This window comes from Pleurodeles waltl, chromosome 2_2, assembly GCF_031143425.1.
Source record: "Pleurodeles waltl isolate 20211129_DDA chromosome 2_2, aPleWal1.hap1.20221129, whole genome shotgun sequence".
NCBI lineage: Eukaryota > Metazoa > Chordata > Amphibia > Caudata > Salamandridae > Pleurodeles > Pleurodeles waltl.
The window spans coordinates 1,074,867,483-1,074,889,927 of record NC_090439.1 but is presented as its reverse complement, the minus strand read 5'-3'; the positions used below and the strand labels follow the sequence as shown (position 1 = coordinate 1,074,889,927).

The 22,445-nt window shown below is 43.1% G+C and overlaps 1 protein-coding gene across 3 annotated transcripts in view; it reads left to right on the top strand.

Moving 5' to 3' along the window:
* The window catches only part of LOC138282863 (serine/threonine-protein phosphatase 6 regulatory ankyrin repeat subunit B-like), a 366,276-nt gene that overhangs the window by 130,897 nt on the left and 212,934 nt on the right, over positions 1–22,445 (top strand). For all 3 annotated transcript variants that reach the window (XM_069220832.1, XM_069220833.1, XM_069220834.1), the window contains 3 exons: positions 4,628–4,729; positions 12,859–12,960; positions 17,976–18,074. In XM_069220832.1, coding sequence (XP_069076933.1) covers positions 4,628–4,729; positions 12,859–12,960; positions 17,976–18,074 — 303 coding nt within the window. The remainder of the gene's footprint in view (positions 1–4,627; positions 4,730–12,858; positions 12,961–17,975; positions 18,075–22,445) is intronic.

Below are 22,445 nucleotides of genomic sequence, written 5' to 3'. Positions count from 1 at the left end.
CTTCCCATCAATGCCTGAAATTCTCCACACCATGAGCTTGAGATGGCCCTGAAGAACTAGCGGATGTGGTTGACCCCGTGGGTCCAGTAGTGTCCACGGGAAAACCGGGATAAGAAGCGGGAAGGTGTAAGCATGTTCTAGCAGTGTTGGAAATCATACCTGTGATCTTCACAGGGGTATTACCAGAACCACTAATACCCTCGGACAACGCACTTGAGCTGTCACTCTCAGTATCAGCATGAAAGGAGGGAAAGCATAAGCTTCCTCCCTCCCCCTTTTCAGTAAGAACGCATCCACTGCCAACGCCCCCGGGCCTGGGCACCAACTGAAGTACCCGGTAGTTGTGCATTCAATCTGGATGCAAAGAGATCAACTGAACACGGGCCCCAATGATCTATGAGAGCCGTAAAGACCCTCTTATCTAGTTGCCAGTCACTGGTGTCCTCCAAATGTCTGGAGTTCCAGTCCGCTGTGTTCCCAGAAGATATTCCGCTGTCATCGAGATTTCTTGTTGGAGTCAGTAATGCCAAAAATCCTTCGCCAGTTCCGCCAATGCCCTCAAGTGAGTGCCACCCAGGTGGTTTATGTACTGGACTGCAGACACATTGTCCATTCTCAAGAGAATACAACATGAAACTCAGGGACCTGATCGCAAAAGACCCCGCCAGAAGTTCCAGGCAGTTGATATCCAGATTGAGTTCCTGCTGAGTCAAATAACCCCCCCCCCCCGAGATTTCTCCACATCTTGCACCCCCAGCCCTGATGGCTGACATCCAATTCTATGATCAGATCCGGACAGGATCCGAAGATCGCTGTGCCATTCCAGGCTTCCATGTGGTCTATCCACTACTGTAACGCCATCCTTGCTTCCTGAGAGAGGGATTTCAACACTGAATAAGTTACTCCCCGTCTGAGGTGCTACGCCTTCAAACATTGTAGGGCCCTGTAATGAAGGGGCCCGGGAATTTGGCCTGGATCGAGGACAACAGTAGCCCCACAATTCTGGCCAACTGTCTGAGGGAGATCCTGTCCCTCCTCAAAACTTTCCCCAGTTCTTTCTTGATCTTGAATACCTTCTTGGTTGGAAGGCTGAGGGAGGCCGCACTGGAGTCCATAAGGAAACCTAGAAAGGTCATAGTCTGGGTGGGAATCAACTCCAAAATCCAGTTCCTGAAGCAATACAATAGTCATGTTCGAATGACACAAAAGCTGGTAGCGGGACTGATCCATCAGAAGGATATTGTCTAGATAAATTATCAGACATACCCCTTTGGTCCTGAGGTACTCCACTACTGGTTTGAGCAGTTTCATGAAGCACCAGGGTGCTGACGACAGTCCGAATGGGAGAGATTTGAATTCAAATACTTGTTGCCCACATATAAACTATAGAAACCGGCGGTGTGGGGGAAAGATCAAGACCATGAGGTACATGTCCTTGATGTCCAACAGTATCATCTAATCACCTTGAAGGAGAAGATCCCGGAGCATGTGGATGCCCTCCATCTTGAAGTGCCTGTACACAACCCAATCGTTGAATGCCTGTAAGTTTATGACCAGGAGGAAACCTTTGTCGTTTTTCTCTACAAGAAAGATATTGCTCAGGAAACCCCTGTGATGGAGTGTGGGCCTGCTGATAGCCCTTTTCGCTAGAAGCTCCTGCATTTCTGCATCTATCAATGCCATGTCTGTTGCCGAGGAAAAAATCGGTTTTGGTGGTTTGCCTTGTACCGGAGCTCCCCAGAACTCTATATGGAAACCCTCCACTGTCTGTAACACCCAGGCATTGGAGGTGATGTCCACCCATCTGTGCACAAACTTCCTCAAAGTGTCCCCCCCTCCCATTGTTCGAGGGGAAGAATGGGTAATGCTTGCCATTAGGTCCTCCGGGGTGTTCGCACTGCCACAGGCGTCTCAATTGTGTCTGCTCTTCCCCAGTTTGTGAAGAATGTTCCTTGTCGGCCATACCGTCAACCATTGTTTCTCTTGGTGTAGCCTCCTCTGGGGCTTTGCAGGCTGGGACGGTGGGAGGAGTGACCCCTATCTCTTCTGACCCACCAAAAACCTTCCCGGGGAAAATCTTTTTAATGGATGTCTGCACCTTATCAAGCACCAAAAAGGTTGCTACGAATTTCCCCAATTCTTTCACAAAGGGGTCACCAAACAGGTGTCTCTGGGCGACCGCCCCTGCTTCCAAATTGGAGAGCTCCCCGAGTTCAGGGTCGATTTTTATGAGCAGGGAGCAGCGCCTCTTTGCTGAGATGACGCAGTGGGCGTCACCCAGGAGGCAAACCACCCTCTGGCCTATCCTGCCACTATGTCAGTGGGCAGGGGTCTGCCTGTGTGCTTCGCCTGTTTGGCGAAGATCCCAACACATCTAAAAGTTTAGCTTGGCATGCCCTCCAGAAGCGATCAATACCCTTTTTAGGGTCCTTAGTGTACTTCCCAAAGAAAGTGCACACTTTAGGATCAATATCTGGCATAGCTGCCACTTTGACCTCCAGAGTAGGGCGAGGGCATTCCACCCTTAGTCTGGTCCGAACCTCCTTGTCCAGAGGTTGTTGGACCATGCTGGCCACATATTCTGTGACTTTTTGGTCCGGTCGTCACTCAGATGACCTGGGGTGATAAATACCCTCCGGGTCGAACATGTCCAAGGTGGACATGTCCCCTTCATCAGGGTACGGTGTGGCCGTAGTCGGTTGCCATGGACAACCAGAGTCGTGGTCCTCATCTGAGGATGTCTCACCATCTGTATTACCCTCTCCCTGTATGGGTAACCCTTCTTCATGGTCAGATATGGAGTTGACCTCGTCACCAGTCTCTCTGGGCCATACGTCCCCCTGCTCTTGTGGAAGGCTTCGGTGAGATGCGCAAAGCCATCCAGGTGCCCCGCGTCACGTTAGCACAATATTTTTGGGGGCACTGATCTATTGCCACTAGGGCCCACCCCTATATCCCTAAACATGCCTGCCCCCATAGAAACCTGAGATAAGAGGGCATCCACTTCTGGTGGAAGGCAGCTTTGAGAGGGGCCCTCCTCTGCATGCTGGGAGAATATTCATGGTCCTGAAGGGACTGCATGAATAGAGGGTGTGAGAACACAGATGTAGAGGAAAATTTTCCTGTCAAAAACACCCTGTAGATAATGTGGGAAGCACCCCTGCAGGGCTCTGGCCAGCCTATTATAATTGCCCCAGTGACATACTATAACCGCTAATCGCTAACGGAGCTGGTCCCACAGACGAGATTTCAGTTAATGCTGTCTCATGTGGGGGTTGGAAGGGGTTTTAAGGAGTTCTGTACGTGAACAGAGCTCCGTCCCGTTTTCGCGTAGCGAAACTGATTGGACATCGCTCGACGACTCGATCCGCTTCACTGTGATCCGGGCCACAAAAGTGCCACAAAAGAGCACCCTCTGGTGGACCAGACATGTAATCGAGAAGCGAATCTGCGTCTGGGCCGCAACCTGCCACGCGATCATTTCGTCACTATCAGCCATTGAGCTAGAAAATAATATCAGGCAGAAAAAGCACACAATAGTAATAAACAGTTATATGGATAGTCAAATAAGGTAAGAGGGACTTAACTGATGCTCCGAGCAGTGAAGAAAGAGGAAGGACTCAGAGAGTGGGGGATATATATGGACAATCAAACTGATGTTGGATTGGACAGTGGTTACCATGGATACGGTGTTATGAACCATGAGATATGTAGTGTTTTGTTTTTCCTTTGTTGAAATTTTAACTGGCTGTTTAATAAAAAGTGAAGAAAGAAATGCATAATCCTCGCCTCCAGTCCTGACATAGAATCCAGAATTCCAAGATTAGAGGCCACTGCTATTGTTTTTGTCAATGCTGGCGTAACTGTAAAAGCATTAGGCTTTGGTGTTGCAGGATAGCAGGATCGATTGATTTTGACAGTGCTTTATTTACGTGCAGCCTGAAATGCCTGGAATGCCCTCTCTTTGGATGTTCACCTTCCACCTACACTTCTGTCCTTCAGGAAAACGCTAAAACATTCCCATTCACCTCCTGCTTCTAGGATTAACATATTCTCATGAACCACCTGTGATTGTTCCCGGTATTCGATAACAGGTTTGTGTTCTCTGCTTGTCATATATGGAAAGTGTCCATTGATGTCAGAATAGTTTGGTCAAAATAAGTATCGCAAATGTATGGAAAACAGCAGGGATTTTTATTTCAGTAAATTGTACGTCGACACTTGGGAGTTCGTGCACACGCTGGAAAAGGTTTTAATAGCCCTCCCACAAAGCAAAGCAGTTAGGGACGTTTGGTGGTTTCCTCCCCCAACGTGCATTTTGATAATAGAAAAAATAATTCATTTTAGAGCACATTTAAAAAAATATGTTGGCTAAAAAAATCCATGTATGTTGCAGACTGTACTTAACAAACTTGTGGAGGATTGCATTACTTTTTGTTTTAGCACTGTACCCAAGAACATTATTTCTCTATAACAGCAAATCATGTATGTACCTATAAGAGATTTGCGTGCCACCCTCTGGGATGTTTTCAGGACTGTATGAACTGAAGATTCCTCCACCTAGCGAGCCCTGAGATTAGACCCCTATCCTCCAACCTACCAAAAGGTTCCATTCTTTCTGTTGCAGGATGAAGGCCAGACTCCTCTGCACATCGTTGCTTGGGAAGGTGATGAAATTCTTTTGAAGTTCCTCTACCAGTGCAAAGCCAACCCTAACATAGTGGACAAGGTAAAGCTACATTTTTCAATAAAGCCAGGTGTAATTTTAACATTGTGATTGCTACTTTCAAAAACTGAAAATGCTTTTCTGCAAAACTAGGATAGAAGGGAGCCTAAAAGGAGACTTTACATTTTCATCTGTAATGTAACTGCACTGATATATGATTTACACACACAAACCATCATGCATTATTGCTTGACATTCAGCCCTTGTGACTGCATCTTCATAACACAACTAATTTCACAAGCCTCCATTTCCGCATGATAGAGTCGATGGTCCTTCACTCCTCTAGCACTTGACATGAATACAGAACACTTAGACAAAAGATGATATCTTTAATGTCTCATCATATAGGGCAAATCAGACTGATGTTTAGGTGGCAAGCCATGACCGAATAAATCGACCAGGGCAGCCCAATGAATAATACTAAGTTAACAACATTTGTTTTTAGAAGAAATAGAATATATGTTAGGTATAATATCATGCCATATGGTCCGATATACTCCTGGTGTGATAAATACTGACAACGGTGTGCTGTCACCCTGCCTAGGTGTGGACCTCTTACTTTATGCATTTGGGTACCAGCTGATTAACAAGGCCCTTCTCACTTTAAAGCCTGTTGTTTAACAATGTATGGGCCATTAGACACATTACATTGTTCACCAGTTTAAGGATGATGCGCAGAATCTGTTGCAACTTGATGGGTGGCCACGTCTGCAGATTCAGCCTGTATCCAGTGGGTCAATGTGTAGTCTCCTGGTAGTGGGTTTCCTCGTATTCTTATAAGGTGCACTGAATAGACCATTAAAGAGGCCAGGAGGCGGAAGTATCCCTCGATCAATCAATGAATGTAAATGAAGCAACAAGGAGAAATAAGGAGCTGAAGCATGTGAGAAGATAGGAACTGAGGCATGGTAACCGGCTCACACCATATTGTCACGTGACGTCGATGTATAAGATGCCAAAGGTGTCAGAATCAAAGACCCAGGAGAGAGGGCCTTAGTCATGATCTGATAGGGTGCTTTACACACTTCAAAAGGTGTTCTGGAAGATAGGGTTGTAAACTGGGTTCTGTTAGGGTACTACAAGAGTGCTCGAAAAAGCAGTGCTAAGCTGTGTTCTAATAGGGTGCTTGGCAGTGTTCCGAAGGGCTGGGTGCTAGGCAGCGCTGTGATAGGCTGCTAGGCAGTGTTCTAAAATGAATAGGTTGCCCGGCAGTGTTGTGATAGGGTGCTACGCAGTGTTTCGAATGATAGGGACTGGATAGTGACAAACACGGAGTGCTGGGCAGTATGCCCAAAGATAGGGTGCTAGACAGAGTTCTGGTAAGGTGTGAGGCAGTGGGCGGAGATATAAGGTGGTAGACAAAGTTTTACAAAACAAAATGGTGCAACATTATGTTCTGATAGGGTATCAAACAGTGTACTGATAGGGTCCATGCAGTGATCTGAAAGATAGGATCCTAGGTACTGTTCTGATAGGGTCCTAAGCAGTGTTCTGGCAAGATGCTAGGCATAGGACCGAAGGATGGGGTGCAAAGCAGTGTTCTCCTAGGGTGCTAGGCAGTATTTCGAAAGATAGAGTGGTGGGGTGCTGGGCAGTGTACTTACAGTGCGCTAGCCAGTTTTTCCGAAACGATGGCGCTAAGCAAGTATTGCTATGGCATGTGCACAATGCAAAGCAGTGACATTATAAAAGTAGGGCAAATGTTAAATGTGCCGGCATCAGCTACAAGAGGGCCTTTAAAACAAACAGAACAAAGGTTGCCTCCGAAGTCAATAAAAATAAATTAGGACTGAAAGTGACCTTCAGAGAATATGGGAAAATGTTAGGGGGCAGACGAAGTGTGGGGGCAAAAACTGCTTTGGAGAATAGGCAGGATTTATGGCATGAAAGCAAGGAAGGCCCATCATATCAGATACGGTTAGTCGGAAAAATTGGCCCCCGTTCCCACATTGGACATACGCTGGACATCCCTCATGTAAATAATTCCATTTCATGTTAGTGGTTGTTGGCTAGCCTAAAAATCTGACATTGATCCGGCCATTCTGGAATTGCACGGGACACGCATGCAAATTCAAACTTACTAGTGGATAGCTTGGGAATAACCACCAGGTTCCAAAACATAAAATACTAAAGATACTGCTGAATAGCTTATTACAGCTGAGTTATGACGTCACAATGACTGCTGCCTGAGACAGCAACTGAAGTAAAGGCAGGTCATAGAGCAAAAGGAAACATTGTTTTGTTTCTTCTGCTCTGTTGTTTTTTTATAACTCTACAGTACCAAGCAGAAAATAGATATTTATTTCAACATGTGTATTGTTTGCACTCCTTGGGGAAAGTATAGAAAAGGTAGAATCTTTCTACATGTTTCCGCTACACCTTTTTTAAAAATAGAACATCAAATCACTTCTATTTATCTGCGTCCAATAGCTTTTTTCAAGTACTAGCTAACAACTTTTTTGACATTTAATTTGTCTCTACTTATTCTATTTTATTCTTCATGTTTGCAAACATGCTTTCTCATTCATAGGAAATAACTATGCACTAAGGATGTAAGTTGTTTGTGGGAAAGCTAATGGTGTGACCATGTATTATAAGTGATAAAGTACACCCTCCCTCACATGATAAGGATATTGCTAGTCACCTTGGAGTTCCATAACCTTAGAAAGGAACTCGGCCTTCAGCCTCGGTCAGCAAATGGCTGTGAAACTCCTCGGTGACTTGCAATATCCTTATTATGTAGGTCAGGGGCTACTTTATCCTGTATATGGCAGTGGAGAATGAAGCTTGACATATTCAAAGAGCTTTGGGAAAGATTTACTAAGAACTCATGCAGCACTGTGTTGTGTGAAAGGGCGAGAGCAGGACTGCATCATATCTACTAAGATATACCATATGATTCTGACATACAACCATGGTGGCTGTTTTTACATGAATGGTTCATGGGGACTTTGTAGTTCTCACAAGTTTAAGAACGTTAACTCACGTTCTTCTCCGAGTTTGCCTGAGTATAATTACTCAAATGGCATCTGATCAGTATGTGGATGATGTAAACCAGGTTTACTGTACCGCCAAGCAATAATTATTTCTCACATTATAGCAACTTCTAGAAGACTATCACCGGTCATTGTTTGAAATAGTGTGTTGCCATTGAGTGCTGTATACAGGATACAGAGATTTTAATGCATGTTTCCCCAAGGACCTACCACACAAGAATGCTATTATAAAAAAAATAACCCTTGGACATGCAGAGATTATTTCCAGCCCATAAAGCTGAGACAATGTGTGTTTTGTTTCTAAATTTAATGTGTGGATGGCAATTACCCTTGTCTGTTGATGAGTTGTAGGTCATGTACTATTCTATTCTCCCCCCCCCTTCTCGTCCAAACTGTACCTCACAAAAGCAGGGGTCCCCCAAGGATCAATTATCTCACCTTTGCTTTTCAACATCTTCATGAAATCACTACCAGAACTGATCAATTATTTTCAACTCACATGCTACAGCTATGCAAATGACACACAAATACTACTTAAATTAGAATGCCCCAAAGACATTGAAAACTCACAAATCTACAGTTGCCTCTGAGCCGTTGATCAGTGGATGACCTGGAGCCATCTCAAACTCAATGCCTCCAAAACTGAAATACTCATATGTGGTGAATGGAAAAATTATGACACACTGTGCGCCTGGCCTGATGATCTCGGACCAACTCCTCAATTATCCGAGGAAGTTAAAAACCTTGGAATTAACATGGACTACAATTTAACAATGAATGCCCAAGTGGAAAAATTAGCATGAACAAGCTTCATCCCCTTGAAGACTCTGCGACGCATTTTCCCTCACTTCGGATTTCTACACAAGGTGCAGGCTACTATCTCTCTTGTACTATCCAAACTGGATTATGCCAATGGCCTCTACCATGGATCATCTCTATCTATTATGAAAAAACTACAACATATTCAGAACTCCGCTGCCAGGCTACTATTACATGTAAAGCCACAAGCCCACATTTCCCCTGCCTTGAGAGCACTACACTGGTTACCTGTTGCCAGAAGATCCTGCTTCAAGCTGCGTTGTATCAGTCACAAGGCTATACATGGAACAGGACCGCTTTTTATCAGAAACAAAATAACCAAATATATTCAACAAAGAAACCTCTGCTCAAGATTGGCATGCCGCCTTAGATAACCACTATACAAGAAAAAGACTATAGGTGGTACATCCTTCTCTGTTCAAGCAGCCAAACTATGGAATCCATTACCCCCCAATATAAGATCCACGGATAACTATCTTGTCTTCAGAAGACTACTCAAGAGTTGGCTCTTTCCTTCATGACTACCATTTTCAGACAGCAATGGAATGCATATGCCTGTGTTGATAAATATTTTTAATCTGATTATGTGTATATTCTAGATATGTATAGTTTTTTCGGAAATATGTATCGCTACTATGTCATAACAATAAATTACACACATACTCTTAAACCTGTTTAACAAATGTTTATTTACTCACGATTAAATATGTGTATGTATATGAATGTATATATATGTGTGTGTGTGTACACATGTGTGTATGTATGTGTGTGTATATATACATATATATGTGTATGGTATTCTATGCTTAACATGTTCATAGATCATTGCATAGCTCCTAGCTAAGTTGTTATATTAGATCCTTATGAATCCCTGCTCTCGTTTTTATATCACACTGATCAAATGTTTTATTATTATAAGCATTTCACTATTCAAAAATTGAGGAAAGAAATAAATGTTAGAAAAGTACAAATCTTGAAAGTTTGTGTTTATACAATACAAATGTTCTTCTCATATTATTATACCCATTGTTATATTCCTTGAACATATATTCCCTTACTATGTATTTACATATCTATTTATGTATTACTCTAGTCCTACTGTACTAGAGAAAAAATAAAAGAAAAATCTATAAATAAATTTTAAAATATAAATAATTAAATTAAAGTACAAAAAAGGAAATAATAATAATGAATAAATACAATAAAGAAAGATAAAAACAATTAATAAAAAAATAAAATATATATAAATATATATATATATATATATATATATACAATTATAAATAAATGAAAATAATATAAATGTACTCTCGTGTAAGCTTTACTTTGTCTACCCTTCACCATATGTCATGTCTCTATCAATCTAGCCTCCATCCCCACTCTGACTCATTCCAAACCCATTATACTACTTTCATCTCCAAAATAACCCTGCCTAAGCTCTTCCCTCCTCTTCCACATCTAGCTCACCCAAACCTCAGTTTACTACCATGAACTCCCAAACAACCCTACTAAAGTCTCCCTCATTTATCTCACCTTTGACACATCCAAAAACCCTCCTGCTACTATGATCTCCCTAACCCCTTTCCTGGACTCTTCCCTCCTCCATCTCTCCTTTACTCATCCCAAGCCTCATCCTTTTACTATAAACTCCCAATTAACACTTCTGGATTCTTCCCTCCTCTATCCTTCTATTACTCTAGTCAATCCAACTAACAAACTCACATATCCTCCGCTCAAATTAACTCATAATACTAAAACCGTACTCATATTTCCCTATACTAATCCACCACTAATTCCTCTTGTGTTCCGGAGTAGCGTGCTACTTGCCGAAAAGCGATTTGATGCCTCGTCAGGGGTAGTAAGCGCTATATAAATACTATTACAATACAATATTCTGACCAGGCCTGGGCAAAATTTAAATTACACCTGAGTAATCTGAGTAATTTCAGAAATTGCACATTACTTTTGTGATGTGAAATTACTGAAATCACGAAATTACAATAATTTGAGTAATTTGGGGCCAAACTTCGACCTCAGGAGCACAGGAACAGCAACCTAAAAGAGCAAGTGGCTTCTGGCTACTGCTCTTCATGCCCTGTAGCATTTAGTGCTAATTTGTAATCACAAAATGCATTCCTGGGACCATTTTGGATATGAGTATGAATTTTATACTAAGAAAATAGCTCTAAATGCTGGATTACACTTCCCGCATAATTACAAGTAATTTTGAGGTAATTATGAGTAATTACGCATCAGAGAATTAGGCCAGTTAAGCCTACCCCTAATATTGACCAATTTTACTTTTCTTTCAAACATGTTTATCTGTTTGTTTGATTCGATTTTTGTCTACGAGTTTAGCCGGATGTTGTCACTGTAACTCAGTTAATATGATAAATAAAAGTTGTTTTCCTCTGCTTTGACTTTAGCATATGTAAGCAGCTGCATCATCAGCCTTCCTCCTCTTTTCCATGGGTCTCCCCTGCCAGGAACAAAGCTGTGGGCCAGTGAGTGACATTATGCTGCACCTCCCCTGGCTCCTATAGATGTATATAGGCTAGAGAGATCCAATACGTCACAGTTTCTGCCAGTCTGCACTGGCATAGCAGAAGTGCCAAGGGCCTCAATTGTCCTAGCTGGGCCTGGTGTCTCAGTGGGCAAAGGCTTCTCTGCCAAAGGTCTTTGTTGACCTCATGGTCACAAATTGAAAGCCTAGCAAGGTCCTCAGAGTCTCTTATCCTTTTGTGGTTGATAAAATGAATACCATAGAGCTAGGTTACAGTAAACATGTTATTCAGTACCAAGATACCCAGAGCAGGGTGACTATGTGCTCTACAGATATACACAATAATGTAAATGCAAACAAAGCAAATGGCCTATTTGACTAGTAATATTTAGGGTTCAGTGGGCCCCTGAGGTGGCTGTGCCATGGTGCCACTGCACCAGCATCAGCATTGGTAGCTGCACCCCCGCCAGCATACCCTATGCTCTCCGCTGTCTCATGGAGAGCAGAGACAGCTGTCCTCTGGGGGAAGACCAGAGAGAAGAGGGCGTGGAGAGTTCCTGAGCACCAGACGGCATTTGAACATATGAGAAAGGAGGTACATGGGGTTGCAGGATGCAGGTATATATTTTCACTATATGGGCAGAACGGGCCACATGGCTGTGCAAGAGGATAGTAAAAGCAATACTGCCCACTGTAGGTGGCGCATGAATTAGTAACAGGGAGCTTTCCACCTCGGGTTCTGATTGGCTACATTGAGTTTTGCTTTCTGGGTCAAGGAGGGCACTTGGAACCCATCATTGGAAGGCCCCCCACTATTGATACCAACCCATCTACAACTCTATTTTGTGAGGCGGTTTAGTCATTACACTGTCTTCCAATGTGTTCACCACCTTGAGAAGACATACATCATAAAGTAACTTATGGTTGCATTTTATAAGCCCTCTTCACCCTTGGCTTTCAGACTCTTCTTTGTTGTCGAAGGCTTTGTCATATTATGGATGAAAGACAATTGACTGGTCCCCTATCACTAGGTTTTCAGCAAAGCACTAATCGGTGCCCTGAAGTTTATACATTTCAAAGCACACTGAGGCCACTGTAAGGTGGTCAGAAACCCTTTACAAAATCCCCAAATAAATAAAATATATTGCGAAAAAAGAACTGAATGGCCCATCTGCCCTTAAATGTTTTAGAAATGTGATTACATTGAACCCTGACCCACAGTTAGAAGTGAGCAGTTTCCTTAAATAGACAAGTGGAGTGATTTAGATTGATTTATTCCGCAGTTTTGAGGGTAGTAAATTGAAATTAAGGTACAAAATTTATTACAAGTCAAAGAGCCTGATTTGGAGCTTGGCGGACGGGTTACTCCGTCACAAATATGACAGATATCCTGTCCGCTGTATTATGATCTCCATATCTTATTATGGGATCGTAATACAGTGGACGGGATATCCGTCACGTTTGTGACAAAGTAACCCCCTCTGCCAAATTCTAAACCAGGCCCAAAGACTTCTCCTCTTCCCAATCCTGATAAAACTGACATAGTAACATTAAGGACCCTGGAAGAAGGGGGCTGTAGTGTCACAATTACTTAGTGGGCAACTGGTCGAACATGAGTTGAACCATTTCTCATCAAAGTCTGACTCACATCTTCTCACCATTTTTGGAACTTTTCAGATGTCTGAAGTACCTTAAAGGAATTGTTGAATTTTTATAACATAACAAGAACTTTAACGTTTGTAATTTAGGTAATAAGTAAATCATATGAGCACCCTAATAATTCAGTTTGATGACTTTGTTTCTTTGGTTTGCAGTTGGACCGGTCTCCTTTGCACATCGCTGCTGAAAGAGGGCACACAAATGTTGTGGAGTTTTTAACTGAGAAGTTCCGTGCCAATGTTTCAGCGCGTACTAAGGTAAGTGGAATATATGATATAATATATGAACTTCTTGGCTCACTGTCTGCATCCTTGGAATAATACACAATATAGCCTGGGTTTGGAGACTAAGTGGACATTGGACTTGGTTTCTAGTTATTTCAAGGCAATCATCCCTTTAACAACCTAGTGATGATGACCGTACCCAGGAATCACCCAAAGACTGGTCTGAGTTACCAATAATTAAGATACCTTCCTGTAATCTCACAGATAATTACATTTTAACCCATGGAATGGAATCTTGCTTTATTGCTGCCGAAGACTGCACACTACTTCTGAAAATGTAGGCATGCTTGCATCATTATTAATTGGATACAATGAAGTCCAGGAACTTATGGGACAGATCCCAGGAGAACGATGTAGCCCTTGCTAAAGGCTACACACATTGGGAATAGTACAATTTGTTATAGTTTATTCATACATACATTTCTTTTAAATGTTAATTTAACCTAGATGTCTTCCAGATTTGCATACTTATTTCCACCTAAGAAATAGTTCTAGCCATTGAATGAGGGCAGTAGGATTGGTGGTTAGAGGCTATAAGAATAATTTTAACAAATCTATATAATGCTGGCAACAGATCAGTAGGATTTAAGAGAGATCCATACATAAGTCACAGGCTGATATGTTAGAAATGCACTGGCAGGACATTTTAGCTTATTTTCTAAATGTGTTGTGAGGCTTGACGTTTTTGATTAGTTTCAGGATGAGTGACAGAAGGCACATCTTTTGATCATTGCACACCAAGGTCAGCTATTGCCGATGTCATCTTAGGAATACAATACAGTGCCTTACAGTTTGTGTCCCCCGGATACACTGAGATGCCAGACCCATTAAGGACCGGAACATTCAGTAGATTGCTCACCAAGGCAGCTAGAGGCTTCCAGCACAGCGTAACTTACCACATCGTAACACCTCAGATGATAACACCTTGAATATTAATAAAAAACTTGAGTCGTGTCATAGGCTTGCAACCGTTGTATTCCTGCAGGTATTGGAAAGTGAACCATATCCTCTAGAGTTCATGAAATTACTGATAAATGCTACTGCTCTACCAATGCTTTTCAAAAAAGACTTGTACGTTCTGAACAGCATCAAAAAAGGTGGAAATCTACACATCCTTTCCTCAGTGCATTTGCTGATGCTATTCAGCATCATCAAAATGAAACATAAAAAGAAAGCACAACGACGTGATGCACGCACGAGTGACTACACGCATGATCTGTTCACATGCCAGATAGTAGCAGTAAATTAGTTTATTAGTTACTTAAAACCCAAAATAGGCACTTCAAAAGAAACAGTAAAATCGCTTGCTAAGCTTACATATACAGCAATAGCTTAAGACACATCGTAAAAACATACATGAACATACAGTCAAAAGAGCTGTTAAAATTCTCAGCTGTTTCATTTAGCCGGTTAAAAAGCTGGCAAATCTGTCTGAACACCAGGTGAGCGTCACCCACCATTCCCCCCCACCTCCAGCAGTAGCCATTGCAAATCACCTTTAACAAACGAAAAGATAATAAACCATGTTTATTATCTATTCATTTGTTAAAGATTCATTTGTTAAAGAGGCGGGCATTGAGGATGACAAGATGAGGGGAGTGCACTGTGCACTCTCCTCACTGCGCATGTATGTTTGGCCGGCCGTCTAGGGCCAACCAAACATACATACGCAGTAGGCTCTCTCCAGCCCGTATGCACAGGCTCCCGGTCTACCTGGGAGCGCCCTGGCTGGGCGCTCCCAGCCAATCCTGACGCTGCTCTGAGCAGCGTCAATATTGGCCGCAGGGCATGCTGGGAGCCTGTGCCTGCCTGCAGCAACGGGAGAGGATTGGCGCTGGAGCAGAGCTGGTAAGTGATTTAAAAAAAAAAGTTTGTTTTATTAATTTGCCCCTGCCCCGCCCCCACAAAGCCAACAAGTCACTCCTGCTGAACACATTAAGCGACTCCTCTCCTTTCCCTAGAACTGAGTGTATTCATCATTGGTCTGCCCTACTGGAGTGCAATAGACGTGCTTATGTGTGGAAGCCATCCTGTCACATAATGTAAACTTACAAGCGAGCTGGATCATCAGTAATTTCCTGGCCCTACCCCTAGCAGTCCCGCCGACACACAAAGTCCATTGAACCTTAAAATAAACCCTGCTATAACAGCCACGTCCGTACGGTGGGTATAGGGAGAGATGATCTTGCAACTCTACCCCTAGCAGCCCCACCATACTCATGCACTTGTACACCTTTAAACCATGATGCACTCATATACCTTTGTGCCTTAAAGCACACCCTCCCCAATGCTTACTCTCCGCTTAGGCGCCAGGCAGTTGTTCAATCTGGTTGTTACAAACTTTCATAAACTGCACTATCCAGACATTCAACATGTCATTTTATGGATTTAGGATCTCTATTGCTGTTGCCTTGCACGATCTAATACCCAGTGCAAACAATTCTTTGCATAGCAAGGCCCTTTGGTCAGCAATTAGTTTTGGGAATAAACATAAAATGTGCACAAATGTCTCATTTGTCCCATGACACAGGCGACACAGTTTGTTCCAATGGACCCTTATTCTGCCATTTGTGGACACAATCTAGTGTTGGGAGTACCCAAAATTGTATTTTTATAAGTTTCTTCTTTTTAGTCACCTATAAAGCTGATTTGAAATAGTGCTGTTCCTTGTAAGTTCAATATGTTTTCATCACCAGCCAAACATGCGACCTCTTTGCCAGATGCTTTTTGTCTTCCACACTATTTTTCAGCTGTATACATTTATTTAAATATTTCTCAAAGACTGAGTCACTGACATTCAGTTGCCATAGCTCAGAAAGCCCCATGTTCTCTATGCTCGTCTTCAGATATGTTGGAAAAAAGTTTTTTCCCTCCGCCATGGTTTATTTCCTTTCAGACCAGATGTGCTAGCAAATCTTCATTGGCATGTCTCAAGCGGTGGCAGCATCTTACAAATGTCCCTTGTCTGGTCAACATTTGAGTTACCAGGGAGATGATGTATGCGCACACATGCTTCACCACACATGCGAGAAAACATGTTTCTGAAAGGGTTAGCGGCCAGCAGCAAATGGCAGCTGCCTGGTCTTCTAAAAAGTTAAAACAACATATTTTAGTTTTGTGGACCTCAAGGGGTGGGAGAGCAGGTGGGCAAGGAAGCAACAGGGAGTGGACAGGGCGAATAAATAAAAGAAATAAAAGAATGAAAAAAATCTGGGGTGGGGTAGAAAAAGCAACAGAGCTTGTGGGGTGAGGGACGTGTTTTAAATTGTATAAGCAGTACACTAAGAAGGGAGCAACTGAGGGGAAGAGGGAGCACAGACAGAGCACATTTGGTGGTTATTTGGAGGATTAGAAGCAGATGAGGGAGAGAGCAGGAAACCACAAGAATTTTTAATGAGTCCCGAAAGAAAAGAAAAAAGTAGTTTTCTGAATGTGAGCAGTAGAAGGATACAAGCCACCCAATCAAAAGGATGATAAAGAGGCTGTGCTTCAGGGGAGGATCAACACAAGATGACGATTCATCGAATAAGAAGCAAGCAAATCAGAGTGATAAGAAAGCCAACCGATGATGAGCAAAGGGCAGGCTCTAAGCCTGTAGGTTTTTGGTGTGGTTCACAAGTCTTTTGCAAACAGACTATATAGAGCTGTGAATCTCAGTAATTACAATTATGGCTATGTTTAAGCAGGGGGCGGCTCCTCCATATGGGCGGAGGAGCGTCACCCCCCCACCCGCCAGCAGCAACCGCTGCAAATCCTTTCACAAGGAAGGGATAATAAACTATGTTTATTATCCCTTCCTTATTAAAGGTGTGGTGCCACGGGGGTGACGAGCAGAGGGGAGTGCACTGTGCATTCCCCTCACTGCGCATGTATGTTTGTCTTGCTGTCTCCGGCCGGCCAGACATACATGCGCAGTAGGCTGTCTCCTGGAGAGAGCCTGCACAGGCTCCCAGTCTGTCTGGGAGCATCCAGCCAGGGTGCTCCCAGCAATCCTGGCACTGCTTTGAGCAGCATCAAGATTGGTCGCAGGACAGGCTTGGAGCCTGTGCCTGCAGCCTTCAGAGGAGCGAGGAGCAGCACGGCCCTGGAGCCGAGGTACGTTTTAAAAAAAATTATTTTATTTTTAATTATTATGCGACCCCTTACCCCCACCCCGTGCGTCGCCCCGCCTCCAGGAATCCCCGCGAGCCGCAACTGTGTTTAAGAAGAATACATTTATGTATTTTTCCAGAGTGCGAGTGGCCATGCGATAGTACCATCATAACCACATTCTTAAACTTGTAGAACTGTGCAAAATGTGTGTATTTTCCTTTAGCATAATTACACCAAATTTCAGGAAAATTCTATGAAATTATGCAAAATGCAAATCTGGTGTTAAGTGTTATGTCTTACAAAAAAACACATCCTCATGACCATTTGGTTGCGAGGATGCAATAAAATTGAGAAAAACACAAAAGTGCTATGCACAACTATTGCTTGCATTCTGTTTGTTTGCTTTGGCCCAGTGCTCCTGTTATAGCATTTTCACCCAGTGGACTTGAAATTACATGACATGGCATATTACCATAATTTTGGGAATTTCACATAGGAAGCATAATGCAAAATGCCAGAAATTACATGAGATTACACTGGTGTAACAAAACTGTTGCCCAAGTCTACTCTCCTCCAGCATCTTGTTTCTCACCACAACCCTTAAATGTACAACTGCAGAACATCCACCTAAATTACAGATGTCCATAGTCGTAGTTGGAATTCGCTACAAGAAAAATCTCCACAATGATTCTGTATTGGGATTTGCAGCTGAAACCACTTTTTATGGCTACTAAAACTTTTCTGACTCAGCATGTAGTGGAGTAGTCAGTTTTCTCAGTCCTACTGGTTGAGCAGGATAAATTGTACACATTTGAATTATTTTCTTTACATTGCAGAAGGCCCTGCTAGGTAGATCCCTAACCTTTTTTTATTACTTTCCAATTATTTCCCTGTAGGACGGAAGCACCCTCATGCACATCGCAGCTCAGTGCGGGCACCCTGACACTGTCCTGGCATTTCTGAAAAAAGGAGTGCTTCTGCACATGCCCAACAAGGTAAACTTAATTTTTGGTGCATTACAATTTTCTCCACTTCCAGTGATTTGAATCACCCAAAATACGTCTGCCTGTAGACAATCCAATATTACCCTTTGGATCAATTGCTTAACATGACATAACATGTATTGTATAGCACACATTCAGCCAGCATAGCAATTAATTACTGTTGCTTAACTCAATGGAATATATTGTTTTAATCTCAGGCAGATGAAAGGCAATGTGGAGTCACAAGGATTCCAGCTTGTGACCATAGGCACACACCGAGATCCCAGCAGTGGATGCTGTGGTCCACCGAGCCTTGAGACCCACCAGTGTGGTTGTTAGCCCCAGAGACCTGTGTTTGCAGGCTGGTCACATTGACTCATATCCATGCTCTGGCCAGGCACATGTAGCTAAGACTGGCAGGCGTGTTGTGTGATTAGGCTTTGATTCCAAATATCTCAGCCTTAGTATCACAGACAAATATATCTCATAGGTTTACAGATCCAGCATAGCCAGCCATTGTCGTTTAGCATGCAAAGGTTGCATAAGGCGTGGTATAGTCTAGTGTCTAACTAGAGGGTTGGGGAAAAGACACAAGGACAACCAATTTACAGGTTTATTCATGTGTTTATGGTTTGAGCTAATTCCATGCGGTTATGAGATTGCGTGATCTGTGCTTCAAACTGTGGTTTTGTCATTATATTTTGTTGACATTTATGTTTCGAAAATAGGATGAAATAGTTAAACTGAAGAAAACATAAGTATATAAAGAAGGGGGCACTGATAGAGAATCCTGGATTTCCTGATGCTTTCTCCCCCTCATTCTTCGACTGCTGTTGTTGACACTTTTAATGAAAGCATTAAGAGATGCATACAGTACTGCTACCACTGAGTCTCATTCACGAGGCCTATGGTGCAGGGCTGTGCAGCAAGTAGCTTGCTGCGCCTTCCTGCTGTTCTGCTTTGCTTCAGACCGAGATGCAACTAAGCTAAAGAATGTGAAGAATGCAGCACTCTTAGTGTGAGTAATTAATTTATTAAGGCACTTCCCAGATTTCAAATATAGAGATACAAAAAGAACAATGTGAGCACTTAATGTGAATGCAGCAACACACATGCAGCTATGAAAATAATCGTATCAGTAGGATAACAATAATTAGATAAAATGCAACACGTCAACAATGAAAATATATGCAGTGACTATGTATATTTATGCATGCACACAGTGAAGCTAGATGATTAAAAATAAAAAATCCATCACCATGGGGACTGAATCCAACATCATCCTTTTCTGCCAACATCAAGCTGTGGAACCCGGAACAGCTGAGACAGGAGGATTTTCCCCAATGGGACTCTGAGGGCCAGATGTATCATCTGATTTTGCACTCGCAAACAGCGAAATCGTCCGTTTGCGAGTGCAAAATCGGGGTCTGCAATGCATCAAATGCATTCGCAGACCAAATACCGAAAATCGCACAAAATTGCGATTTTCTGCGTTGCGACCTGGATTTTGCGATTCGCAAAATCCAGGTCGCAATGCAATTCTGCAAAAAATCGCAAATTGCAATTTTTCGCAGAATGGTATTTTGCAAGTGCAAAATACCATGTCCAGCAACCAGGTGGTAACCAGGTGCAAAATTTAAAAATGCAGTAAAACTGCATTTTTAAATTTGGAATGTAAAGCACACATGCCCTTTTGGCATGTGTGTCCTTTACATGTCTAAAAAAAAAAAAAAATGGGGTGCAGGAGAGCGGGCCTTCCTGGCCCTTTGCTTTTCTCAAATTGCGATTTCTGTTTCAGAAATCGCAATTTGCGAAAATGCAAAAAATTTGCAGCTATGGGCCAACAGGCCCATAGCTGCAAATGGGGCCTGTATCGCAATTTGCGATTCGGTAATTGCATTTGCGATTTTTAAGAAATCGCAATTACCGAATCGCAAATGTGATACATGGCCCTTTGCGATTCGGTAATTGCGATTTCTTAAATATCGCAATTACCGAATTGCACTGGGCCAGATTCATACATCTGGCCCTGAGTTCCTGAGCAATGCGTCCACCCTCAGGAACGATTTCACTCTGCCTCAGTGTCACTCTCATATACCTTAAACAAACTTAAGAGGAAGGTTCTAGAAACTCCCTTCGAGTAAGTTGTGAAATTCAAATGCTGGCTGTACTGGGTCAGTGTTTGAAAAACATGCAAGAGACTGGCCAGATCCCAAGGTGTATTTCCAAGACCGAGCTGTACCCTTCTCTACCATAAACATTCTCAGCCTTGTACATTCTTATCAATATTGCATTCCCCACTTTATATTCTCTTCCCTGGTGAAAAAAGCAAAACACGTTAACAAGCCGTGCATGAAAAATGTGACGGCATTTAAAGCTAAGCTGAGCACAAAATGAAGTCAGTGGTCAAGATGGGGTCGGTGGGTAAATACAAAAAAGCATTACACTTCACCACCGGGAAAGGGGAAAAATGCATTTGCAAGATATGATGCATTTCTGTCCTCTCCCCCTGCGCTGGTGCACAAATTGCTGCTTAGAGCCAATGCAGGCACCCTTGCACCATGATGCAAGGGTGTCTGCGTTGTGGGGATGATAGTTTGTTTTGGAAGGGACACCTTCCTGGACAAAAACAATTGCAAGAGGTGTTTTCCTCTTTCTATGTGTGCTGCAGAATGCAGCACACATAGAAAGAGGGAAAACCAGGGAGAAATAAAGATATTTCTCCCCATTGTGTCATTCTTATGCCACCCCTGAGGTGGCGTAGGAATCTGACACATTCCCAGAATTGTGAATCTGGAAATACATCAGATTCCTTTGGGTTCCATGGGAACACCCCAAGCAACACCTATGGAACGCCCCTGTCACGCAGAGGGGTCCATACTTCCAAGGCCTGAAAAGCCGCGCAAGGTGACTTTGTGTGCTCCTATAAATATGAGCTGGCACACTGCACCACCGTAGCATCAAAAAATATGACGCTCCGGTGGCGCAGTGTGCCACAAGGGCCTCATAAATGAGGCCCACTGTACAGTTTCTGCATTGATTGTGAGTGTTCAGCTTTCACAAACGGAGAGAGTTTTGTATTTTTGGAATTTATTAAGAATTCCATTAGTACTCCTGAAAAACTGCATCGGTTATATTTTTCCAGAAGTACTGACATGTGTAATATGTACATATACAGAGCCTGATTCTTCCATCTACGAAAATACAGCGCAAAAATGCACTAGCGCTCGAAACTTTTTTTGTTCCTCCCCAGAGTAAATATTTTGTCTCATGGAGCAACGTGTTCTGTCACCCCCATGAAATATGTGGGTGCTCCCTCCCTTTTCTCCCAGTAGAAACACACTTCTCATTCTCTCGACAGGAGTACTTTTATGAGAATGGAAAACTACCTACAAATTATTGGGGAATAGATGCAAATGTACGTGTGTATTAGAGTTAACCAGCTTTAACAGGCGAACCTCTCCTGGGCCCTATTACGTATAGGGTGCACTTTCTCTGTTTTCACTACGGCGCACTTTAAAACAGGTGCGCTAGGCGCAAACAGAGAAAGTGCATCCTATTACATTGAATGTGCTGCTCCCAGGGCAGCCCCAGACCTGCGCATCTCTGGGGGAAGCGCATTCAAGTGAGACAAGGAGCTGCTGCTTTGAATCCGCTCCTTGTTTCACTGTGCAGGCGGCAACCCACCCGCACTTTTGAAGAGGACTAGAGATCCCCTTGCAGGCGGGTGCAGTGAGTGACTGCACCCGCCTGAAAGGGGATCTCTGGGGGTCCATAGGACCCTGATTTCCCCCTATAGATGGCTTGCATCAGCTGGGCCTCCCAACAGCTTCTTTGCCTCTGCCGCGCGTGTCTATAATACGGAGCGGATGGAGAGGTAAAGGGATTCCCTTATTTGCATGGGGCCACGTCCTGCAATACCAAAGTGCCCCAGGGTATGCACTTTAGGTAATATGGCCCGTGGAAGTCTAACACTCTGCCCCTCTAATTCTATGTACTAAAAAAAAAGTTTGCTACACAGGTGGAAGTTCTACATTCACAAATGCACTTTGCCAATCTTAAATCTGTGAATCAGGATTGGGAAATTCTAGAAATGTAACGTGTTGTGGGAGGGGGCAAAGGCGCTAGACACTCCTATTGGTTCTCATGCAAAGAGAGTATTAGATATGTGGTGGCAGCTGATGCATGGTCAACATGAAATAAATTACTTGTGAATAGAAGGTTTCAAATTATCTAAGCATTTAAATGTTCAGTTATTTATATAACTGACATTAGATAGCTCAGCAGAGATCTGTGTGCTGCCTGCAGCTCACAGGTTTGAAACCTGGCATGGCCGACTTGGTGTTTTATTCTTCAAAGGTCTATAAATGAGACATATTGAGG